Here is an 11,425-nt window from a genome sequence, read left to right as displayed (position 1 = left end):
CACCTTGTGGTTGGGATAGGAACTGACAGAACGCCATCAAAAACAATGCACCCCTCTCATTCAAAGTAAGCTGGGATAGACACTAGCTTTCCTTTCGTAGAAAATGAACGACATTTTATGAACTCTCATCTTTTATATCATTTATATCACTCACTGCGTGGGTTCCCTCATGGTTCTCCGGCTTCCTCCCACCTCCAAAGACATGCACAGGTTGATTGGCAACACTAAATTGGCCCTAGTGTGTGAATGTGAGTGTGAATGTTGTCTATCTGTGTTGGCCCTGCGATGAGGTGGCGACATGTCTAGGGTGTACCCCGCCTTCTGCCCGAATGCAGCTGAGATAGGCTCCAGCACCCCCCATGACCCCGAACGGGACAAGCGGTAGAAAATGAATGGAATATAATAATCAAGATGCAAAAAGGTCAAGGTCAAAGTTTATTATTTAAAAATAAACAGCAGCAAAATAAAAAAAGCTCTGGGCAGTGCTTGTTACCATGGTAACCGGGAGAGCAAATGCTAGACGACTGGCAGCTGAGGTTAGAACGGTTGCCTCTTGATGAATCTGGAAAAGACTGTGAACGCCGCCAGCGGTTTGTCTGTCGGTACCATGTGACCCGAACCCTACGGGCAGACAAGAGACCAAAGGTCAGCGGCTCAGTGGCCAAACACAACACCGTCTCGCTTAGCATTTACCTTCACAGTGAGGAAGGCTATGTGGTCAAACTCTTTGACAAAGCCTCCCACCTGTCGTCCGCCTTGGTCCTCGTAAAGCCACGTACGGCGACTCACCTCAACCTGAGAGACGCCGTGTTAGCAACCAGTGTGTCCATCACTCGAGGACATCGCCTTACCTGCTGGTTCAACGACTCCACGAACCACTCGTCCCCCATGAAGTTACATGCCATGTCCACGTCGCCGTTGTACACCAGGACACGGTACTTCTACACAAACAAACACCGACCTTTAAGTTGAAAATTAACAGGAAGTGTGGACATAAAGGAAGTTGTCAGACCAGAGCAGCCAGTAGTTTGAGGTACTGCTTCCTGACGTCCATGAAAACATGACCGTAGTTCAGATTCACCTCGGAGCTATCAAAAAAAGGTCATTGCAAGTGTTTTTATGTTATTTTTTTCATAGGAAGTGGGAAACACTACAACTTCCTGTGTGTTGTACCTGCAGATAGTCCAGGCCGCTGCCTTGGGGCTGATGTGCAAGGCACTTAGCACGTATGGGTCATTTAGGAAGTGCGTCGCGGGGGTGGAGTTAGTGCAGGGAGGCTCCAGCCGCAAGGATCGATGAAGCGACGCCAGACCTCGGAGCTTCTGAAAAGCGAACACACACACACACATTGAGAGAGAGCCCCAGGTACACATGTCCTCAGGTGGGTTGTCCAGACCTGCTTCCACAGCTGAGTCCACTCATGATGGATAAAGAAGTGTCCGAAATCTCTGATGACCAGCTGGCCTCGCTCAACACTGCGAACAGAAACGCGCAATGGCGGGGTTGTCAAAAGTATTGATACCAACGCGCAAAAAATACATCGATACCTGCTTTTTCCCCCGGTATCGTGGGTACAAGACTTTGTCTATTCTCGGCATGTGAGCAATAAGTCAGCCCCCAAAGAAGAATGCTGCAGTCTTAAAAAATATCCAGTATTTCCATAAATGTACTTATTTAACATTTATTTAGCTATATATATGTTTAGAATTTAGAAGTACATGGGTTCCTTTTTTTGATTGCGGTATCGAATAAGTACTGTATCAGAGGTATCTGAAATTCTGTTGTCGTGACCATAGGTGCCGATCCCGTGGGTGCTTCGGGGCCCGAGCACCCACGGACAATGCAGAGCACCCACGTGGGATTGATGGCAACTTTCAATCTTTCAAATAACTTTTGAAAAACCAATCTTGTTGTAGTTAATTTTGTGGCGAGTTTGGTCCGTTTTACAAAATAATAAAGCCACAAATCATATGGGATATTAACTTCGCTGAACGTCTATTTTTATTTTTAATACACCACACCAAGCACCCACTGGCAGAAATGTAGATCGCCTGTGGTCGTGACAAGTTCAACCCTATAACAGAGGCTTGCTTCTGAGGTCTCAACCCGCTCGGCCGCTTCAACTCACCTGAACCTCTGGGGGGCGCCACCTGGACAGGGGGCGTAAAGGTTGTACATGTTGAGTCCGGAACTGTAGATGATGTCCTGAACCTCCGCCAGCTAAGGAAGAGGAGCGAACGTCAAACACCTGAAGGATCTTTGAAGTCAGCAGGAAAAAAAAAAAAAGTAAAGAAATGGTGACACTCACACTGTTAGAGCAGTTCACGTCTTGGTTGTTGTGAAAGTTGCACTTCTGCTCACTGCAGCAGAACGCCTGCAGCTGGCTCCACAAGCTACGTCCCAGCAAGCCGTGGTAGTAAGCAAAGTAGACCAGAGAGTTGTCGTTCAGCTCGTAGCTCGACATCCCGTTCCCAACCGCCATGCCCTGCAGGCACGTGACTTAGTTAAAAGAATAACTGGAATGATTCTGGCGTGTTTAGTGAAATAAAATGTAAATATCAAAGAGTATCATGGAAAGTGTTTGACCCTCTTGGACTAGATCAGGGCACAAACTTTTTGCCTCCAGCAACACCATGAGTGATGAGCCGTGATGGGAAAAGCACGCTTCAGTGAGTATATGGCACACTCACTACCTGTTTTGGCACTGATATTGAAATCGGTCCGATATCAGCAAAAAAAAACAAAAGTATCTGATTATATGAGCTTGCATCTAAAATGTGTGATATAATGCAAGCTACAAGCAGTCCTGCAGCATGTTAATTTGCAAAGCTGTACAGCCAGTTAACTATCCCTGGGCCGATATTTGATAAGTCAATTAACCGATAATACATTTAAATCGAGTGGGTAAGTTTTCCAGCGGCGATAAATTGCCATGTGCATGCTTCAAGAGCATTCACGCTTTTAATCATCGGTTTCAGCAGCTGGGCGCGTTTGTGCTATAGCGTAATGAAAAGAAGGGCGTGAATCATTTGTCCTTCATTAAGTGTCTTTAAACTGTTTGTGCGGCGAAGCGATGCTTCTGGTCCGTTAGCATAACATAGTGCAGGTCTGACCAAACCGCGGCTCTTTGCCCGGTTTCATGCAGGCATTAAAGGTCGTTTCCCATTACGAAACATCATTCCCCAATCTAAACTTGTACCCATTGCTGTTTAAACAAGTAAGGTACAGTATTCACATTGAACATGTTTTGTGCTGATTTTGCACAAAGTTATCAATAAACTTGAGTTTTGAGTTGAAACGTCTTTTCAACAGGAAGTGAAATTGCGTGATGTCACAAACGGGAAGTGAAACAAGTGATCACCCTTTACAATTTCAAATAGAAGAAGATAAACATTTAAACACACAAATAAAAATTATATGGCTCTTATGAAGCCAGACTAATATTTCAGGTTTTCTCTGCCAATAAAGTATAGTGTGGTTATTTATTTTAGTTATTTAAAAAATACAACTTGGTTAAAATATTTTAGTGTGTGTATAAGTACTTTTTGAGCAAATTCAACAATACCACGGTAATAATGATAACCGTGATCATTTTGGTTACTTTATTTAGCCATTTTGATTATTGTTTTGGTTATTTATATTTGAGGGTCCATAACACCCTCCTTAACAAAGACAGAACCTATTTTATTGCTTTTGGTTGTGATTTTAATATAAGTGCAAAGTTTTGCTTACAAACAGAGTATACTTAGTTTATTATTTGTTTGTTTTATTTAACTTGAGATGTAAATGTTTACATATCAATTACAATGTTGAAAATACGAGGAATACAAGTTAATTGCATTTGAAACGGTTTGCTTACATTATTATTATGTATTGTCATTACTTCAGTGGTTAATTTGGTCTCAAAGAAATGTCAATAATATCATCGAGCAACACACACACACACACACACACACACACACACACACACACACACACACACACACACACACACACGGCTCGAATTTAACCACGGCAACCGCCCTCATCATTTGCAGTAATGCCCTAAAAAGTTGACCAACATCCGAGGCAAGAACATGCCGTGACCGCCCTTGACTTTTTACTTGTTAATGGACTAGGGATGTAACGGTAAACAAGGTGAGAAAGTGCGGCCATAAAGCAGAACCTTCAGGTTGAGGCTGTCGTCCTCCATCACTCTCTCAGCCAGCGTGGGAAGGTAGATTCCTGCGTAGCTTTCTCCGGTCAGGAAAAGCTCGTTCTTACTCAACTCGGGGAAGAGACGGAAGAACTCCTTCAGAGCCAAGTAGTTGACCATAGACACCTGTGAGGAGGAATTTATGTTTTATTTTTTTTTAAACAGCCAACCTTGAGGAGAACAATCAACAGCTGAGTTGGCTGGGGCGTTCTGCGGACCTCTGTGTCATTGGTAACGTATCTCTTGTCGTCAGAGTACGAGAAGCCCACCCCTACTGGAGACTCCAGGTACAACATGTTCGCCACCTGCTCAAAAAGGGGACAGGTCACGTGACGGGTCACAAGACAGGTCAGGGAGTGCAAAGCATTCACCTTGTTCCAAGAGTACGGGTTCTCCAGCAGCGTAGCGCCATCATCCTGAATCTGAAGCACAGGTCAAAACTCAGCACGTTTGGTGACGGAAGACTGGAATGAAAATGCGGGGTGCGGTGTACCAGAAAGGGTCCATGTTCGGTCAGTAGTCCGTCCAGAGAGCTGCAGCCGGGACCGCCGTTCAACCACAACACCACCGGGTCGGATGAGGGCACATTCTGGGACTCCACAAACCTGCAAGCGGGTGAGAGAGTAAATGAGCAAAGAGGGACACAGACACAGCGGACATGGCGATTCTGGTTCTGACCAGTAGTGCAGGTGCTTCCCGTCCGGCACACTCAAGTAACCCGAGTAATGTTTAAAGCTGGGCTGTTTGTGCAGGCCAGGCAGCGTGACCACCTCGTGGTCCGCCGGCGCCGCCTTGACGCTTACCAGCCAGAACAGGATGTAGCCCGACCACAGCGGCAGCATCTGCAAGCACACAGGAACTGACATCATTGGACAGGAAATATTTAGCACATTTGATGGGCTTGTACAATTATACAGTATCCTACGGACAACTTTTTCAATCAATCATAGTTTTATCCTCTCATAGACCATTCTAAACAGCTCTCAATCACATTAATCTATAATTATTGATTGAGTAAAGAACACAGATTGCAGCTATGTTGCTGGACAGACGATATTTATCATTTAATTTCACTCTGTGTGCGATCAATTATTCCAAAAATCTCATTATGCAGGATAAGTTGACCCCTTCAATACATGGCTATTAGCAAACAAGATACAGACTGCACTGCGCCTGGTGTTGTGCATTTTCCTACATGCCCTTTTTATAGCCAGGTGGGGGGCATTGTTGTGCCAGTGACAGCTTTTTATCCCCAGCTGTGCGGTTAGTTCATTAAAAAGGTAAAAATAGTATGGAGCATGGACGCTGTAGGGCGTGCTTAGCAGGGGCTGTGTAGAAATGTGACCTTTTTTTGTTTTATTGGCACTTTTGCTAACTCCAGCCGTCAACTTTACAATACTTTTACGAACCAGTCATGTGAAGCCTCTTTTTTGGCCATCGCACCTGTGAATTCTGCAATGTCTGGCCGTGGGAAATCCAACAAGCCAGGCCGCTCCAAGCCTTGTGCGCCTCCGGATCCAGATATCATGGAGGAGTCGATCATCGACTCGGTCCTTTTTAGGAGCATAAGTCGGAAGATGGACGAAGTGCGAGCAGACATCCTCGACAATCTTAAATCCATTGTCAGGAGAAATTGGAATGGAACCATTCGAGAGCAATTTCTCGTCCCATAGCGGGGTCATCGCTCGCCTAGAACTCACTGCTAATGCTAATGCAAACAAGCTAACCCATCTCTGTGCTTGTGTCAACAAGCTAACTGCAACCGTGGATCTCCCGATCTAAAATATGCGATGGAGGGCTGCTTGAGGTGAAATAATATCGTAGTGTTGGGCTGTGAGGACCCCCGTCCGACTGAGTTCACCGCTCAGTTCTTGCAGGATGTGGTGAAGCTCGACGACAAGCCCATGTTGGATCGTGCTTACCGGACCCTGTGCTCTAGGCCTAAATATGGCGAACCTCCTCGGCTGCTCCTTGTACGAGTGAATTTATTTCAAATCCGGAATCAGATTCTACAACAGCCGTGTGAGGCTTCTCTACCATATGGGCAAGAGGGTTTCTATTATTCTCGACTTTACTCCGGCGGTAGCTCGGAAAAGAGCAGACTTTGCTTCGGTGAAGAAAAATCTGCATTCATGTCCCAACGTGAAGAGACGTTCTCTTTCCGGCGACACTGCGGATCACTTTATCCAACAGCCAGACATACAGATTTGAGGACCCAGTATAAGCAGCAGACTTTGTAGAAAACCATTTAAAAATGGGAGTTGCACCAGACCCCGTCCAAGAGTCACGCTAACATGCTTGCTGTTCGCTGCTGTTAAGGCCTTAAGGACTGCAAATCCCTGAAGCGCAAGATAAATTATCTGGTTACTTGTTGGACTTGTTTATCCTCACTCGGATAATGTTGCTACTGGGTTTGCTCTGGGCTAATTACTTTTAACATGACTACTATTTGAGTTTGTGAAAGTCTTGCCTTGCTTATTAATTTTTTTCTGACTCACTCAGACAGTATTGCTTGTATGGTTACTCCTTGTCGGTTTTGTCAAAACGACTACCGTATTTTTCGGAGTATAAGTCGCACCGGCCGAAAATGCATAATAAAAAAGGAAAAAAAACATATATAAGTCGCACTGGAGTATAAGTCGCTTTTTTGGGGAAATTTATTTGATAAAACCCAACACCAAGAATAGGCATTTGAAAGCCAATTTAAAATAAATAAAGAATAGTGAACAACAGGCTGAATAAGTGTACGTTATATGACGCATAAATAACCAACTGAGAACGTGCCTGGTATGTTAACGTAACATATTATGGTAAGAGTCATTCAAATAACTATAACATATAGAACATGCTATACGTTTAACAAACAATCTGTCACTCCTAATCGCTAAATCCCATGAAATCTTATAAGTCTAGTCCCTTACGTGAATGAGCTAAATAATATTATTTGATATTTTACGATAATGGGTTAATAATTTCACATATAAGTCGCTCCTGAGTATAAGTCGCCCCCCGGCCAAACTATGAAAAAAACTGCGACTTAATAGTCCGAAAAATACGGTACTATTCGAGTGTGTATATTAGAGCTCTTTGCTGATATTAAGCTGTAACTATATGGCCTTTTTTTCTCTTTTTTTTGTTTGTTTGAACATTTACCTCAGTACACTTCACTTGTTAACGACATGTCACATTTCGATTTCCCTTTGTGCAGTTTGTTTTTTCACAGCTGCTTAGTGCAGTAAAGGCATAAGGGTTTTTCTTGTGGGGAGGAGAGGATTTGTGCACCCTGCTTGGGAGGATGATTCTGCAGGTGCTTTGGGGTTGGTGTGGGGGTTGTTTGTGTGTTTTCCTTTTGTTTACATCAGTAAAGTTGATGTTGTTATCAATTTTTTAATTGTATTTATTATTTGAAGATTCTACTACAAATTTGCATTCTTGTGTTCTGTTTTATGACACTAATCCAACAGCAACACGGAACGACACAGGAAGTCCTTCATACCGGCTGCCATAAGACTGTATAATGCATATGTTCCTTCTTGACTGCACTTATATGTAGAATATATGTAGAATATATTGATATTATTCATATATTATATATATAATATAATATATATATATATATATATATTATATTATTTATTATTATTATTGTCTATTGTGAGCGAACTGTGGTGCTGAATTTCCCCCAGGGATCAATAAAGTACTTTCTATTCTATTCTACGTTAATCCAGTCTTTTATGGAGAAATGTTCTGTCTCAGTCTTTATCCTTTGTAACTGAGCTACTGTGTGGAACAATTTCCCTTGTGGATCAATAAAGTTTGTCTAAGTCTCAGATGTCTAGCGCTTTATGAATCCTATTAAAAGGCAATGTTCATTATTTTCTCACACCCATCAGACCTTTATCCGTATTGATTACTTCTTAGTTGATAAAAAATTACTTTCATCCATACCTACATGTAAATACGATGCAATTGTTATCTCGGAACATGCACCAATTTTAATGGATATACGCTTTAAAAACCTAACAACCACACATGCGCCGTGGCGTCTTAATACACGATTACTTTTTTAATAAGGACTTTGTTGATTTTATTTCGAGTCAAATAGATTTCTTTATACTCTTGAACAAGACCCCCCAGTGTCGACCTCTGTGCTCTCGGAGACGCTGAAGGTGCACATTAGCGGGGAGATAATCTCTTATACAAGTTATGAGAAAAGACTCAGGAAGAATAAATTGACTAAGCTGGCAACGCATATCCTCACTAGACAACTCTTATGCTGTCTCTCAAAACCCAGATGTTTACAAGGAAATGTTCTCTCTACAGGCAGAACTGAATGTTGTTACAACAGACTGTGCCACTGAAAAAATGGCCCGCTCAAGATCACAGTTCTTTGAACATGGCTACAAGGCCAGAAAATTATTAGCACATCAGTTAGTTGGAAGTGGAATTCTTGTAGCCTAAAATGTGACCATTTCTGCTGACACAGACGATGATATAGTGTTATTTTTCCTAATTTGTAAGTAAACATTGAAGAGTTAAGACCTCATGTCACTTTTTACAGTGCGTACTTCGAGTGCGGTCATGTGACTTCCAGGCTCTGTTTGATTGGAGAAATGGAGTCAAAGGTCACTGTACTTAGTTGGATTGTTCAAAACAGTCATATGACAGAAGTCCCTAATGAGCCATATAAATACACCTTTGCAAGCAGAAATCAATAGATTAGTTGAATACAATGATATAAATAAATGTAGCAATCAAATTGAAACTCAATGTAATGAAGTGAAATAGTGTTTTACTAAAATACTGACGCAAAAGGGAAAAGTATGTCACATTAAAACTACTCTGATGAGTACAATCGATCTAAAAAGTGACCTCAGTAAATGTTACTACCCACCTTATCACACATTCGGAATAATAAGCTATACTGCACACTTTTATATGAATGTCTGACAAAAGGAAATGCTGACATTGAATCAGAATAGTTTTAATTGCCATTGTTTGAGAACGGGTTTATCCATCCATCCATCCATTTTCTACCGCTTATTCCCTTTGGGGTCGCGGGGGGCGCTGGAGCCTATCTCAGCTACAATCGGGCGGAAGGCGGGGTACACCCTGGACAAGTCGCCCCCTCATCGCAGGGCCAACACAGATAGACAGACAACATTCACACTCACATCCACACACTAGGGCCAATTTAGTGTTGCCAATCAACTTATCCCCAGGTGCATGTCTAACTAGGAATTTTTCTTGGTGCAATCGTGCAACATAAAACACATAACACAGATTTGGTGATAACAAGAGCTGTAACTGAGCTATCAGATCTTGTTATAGACTTAGAAGGAATTCAAAGTATATTTTCATTGCCAAGAAAGGAACGGCGTTGCGCAGTGGAAGAATGGCCGTGCGCGACCCGAGGGTCCCTGGTTCAATCCCCACCTAGTACCAACCTCGTCATGTCCGTTGTGTCCTGAGCAAGACACTTCACCCTTGCTCCTGATGGGTGCTGGTTAGCGCCTTGCATGGCAGCTCCCTCCATCAGTGTGTGAATGTGTGTGTGAATGGGTAAATGTGGAAGTAGTGTCAAAGCGCTTTGAGTACCTTGAAGGTAGAAAAGCGCTATACAAGTACAACCCATTTATCATTTATTTAAGCGCCCACTACAAAATCTGCATGAAATTAAATACAGGACTGGAGGAAGGAGATGAAAAGACAAAAATCCCAAAGACCAGCTTGAAGTCATCAACAATCAACAATAACTCTACTAAGACAACGGATCATGAAGATTATGCCAAATTTCACAATTTTAAGCAATCATGTCATTCATTGATCATTCCCAATAAACCATTACATACTTTATATCCAAAAATTACTTCTAATTAAGCCAAAATGATACTCAAGTATGTCCATAGTTTTTGTGATTCTCTTTGATTTACTGGCTCCACTTATTCATATTAACCTATTTTTTTTTTAAATAGTTCAACTTTACTTTAACGACATCCTTATTTTTGTTACACTTTTACTCAATTTTTTAAGACATTTGAGGCAAAGTTTTACAGTTGCATGTATGATAGTTTTCTTCAAAATAAGATACAGTGATAATTTGTCATTTGCCATTTGGCAACGCGACGTTGCAGTATCACTCAATGACCAGCAGGCGGCCACTTAACTACTCATGTGGCGTTCAGGTAAAATGTCTTACAAAACCATAGCATTTTATGTAAAAGCAACCACATTGTCAAGCACAGAAGTTGAAAGACGGAAAAAGAACCTCCAAAAAGGTTGTCATTACCAAACATTTTCTTCAATGACAACTTTTAGACGTTTTTTTAAAAAAGGAAGCGTGAATTAGCAGCATTAACAACAGCTTGTTTAGGGCAGCCAAGTGGTTCATACGTCACAGCAGTATAAAAATACATCAAAGAGATATGTTTACTTTTAACAATCAAGTGACGTAATGAGTGGCTAGCAAGCAGCACAAGCTAATCACTATCGACAGCGCGCGTCCTGCCAAAATGACACAACAAAAAAGGTTGAGTAAATGTCTCTAGTTACTTTGTTAGGTGTCAAGTGTCCTCTCACCTTCTCTTTGCGTGGACGTCTCACTGGGGTGGGGACACTCGCACCGGAGCTTCCGGATCTACTGAAAATGCTTTGTCACGTGACCTGGTGCGTCACGTGACGGGGTCACATGACTTTGTTAGGAAACTTCAGTGGCTTTCATTTCCTTCCTGTCGTTTGTTTTTAATTCAATTCTCATTTCTATTTTAAAAACGTAGAAAAAACATGCTTGGTTTTATTGAAGACATAGCTATAAATATTTTTCTGTAACTACAGTACCAGTCGAAAGCTTGGACACATATATTTTATATCAGTGATTACAGTATAGCATTGAGTGTTTCAAAACACATGCTGTGAACACTTTGTAGTCAGAGAAAACATGTAAATATATTCACAATTATGTCAGTTAAGCCACTGAAAATAAAAAATTACCCACATAGCTGTAATTCCTTTGTGGCAAATTCTATATATTTGTTAAAAATGTTCAAAGATAAGTCTTGCTTCAACACATGCTGATTTCATTGACTTATGTCAAATCTATTGTGTATGATGAAGGCAAAATTGTAAAGAACTTGTCACAATCCTTGACTCCTAGACCTTACTGTATGTTTACAAACATTGACAGTAAATATTGTTTAAATTTACAGCAACAATCAAGTGTTAAGTCAAGTC

At 41.8% G+C, this 11,425-nt stretch overlaps 1 protein-coding gene across 3 annotated transcripts; it reads right to left on the bottom strand.

Moving 5' to 3' along the window:
- Nucleotides 1-422: 422 nt before the first annotated feature.
- Nucleotides 423-10,900, bottom strand: ctsa (cathepsin A). Of its 3 annotated transcripts, none has more exons than XM_061932532.1 (14): nt 10,775-10,900; nt 4,874-5,037; nt 4,689-4,800; nt 4,567-4,617; nt 4,414-4,500; nt 4,166-4,321; nt 2,309-2,485; nt 2,129-2,220; nt 1,397-1,475; nt 1,174-1,322; nt 1,013-1,088; nt 852-941; nt 694-795; nt 423-621 (listed from the first exon to the last, which is right to left on the bottom strand). In XM_061932532.1, exons 2-14 carry the CDS (start codon nt 5,035-5,037, stop codon nt 538-540), a joined length of 1,419 nt encoding a protein of 472 aa, XP_061788516.1. In that variant the 5' UTR covers nt 10,775-10,900; the 3' UTR covers nt 423-537. The 3 variants fall into 3 exon arrangements, with proteins under 3 accessions (XP_061788516.1, XP_061788517.1, XP_061788515.1); XM_061932533.1 differs by having other exon boundaries at nt 10,748-10,807; XM_061932531.1 differs by lacking the exon at nt 10,775-10,900 and having other exon boundaries at nt 4,874-5,061.
- Between the last annotated feature and the right edge of the window lie 525 nt (nt 10,901-11,425).

The sequence above is a fragment of the Nerophis lumbriciformis genome, linkage group LG38 (genome assembly GCF_033978685.3).
Source record: "Nerophis lumbriciformis linkage group LG38, RoL_Nlum_v2.1, whole genome shotgun sequence".
Classification (NCBI taxonomy): Eukaryota; Metazoa; Chordata; class Actinopteri; order Syngnathiformes; family Syngnathidae; genus Nerophis; species Nerophis lumbriciformis.
Note: the sequence above shows the minus strand (reverse complement) of the source record. Positions and strands in the feature narration are given on the sequence as shown.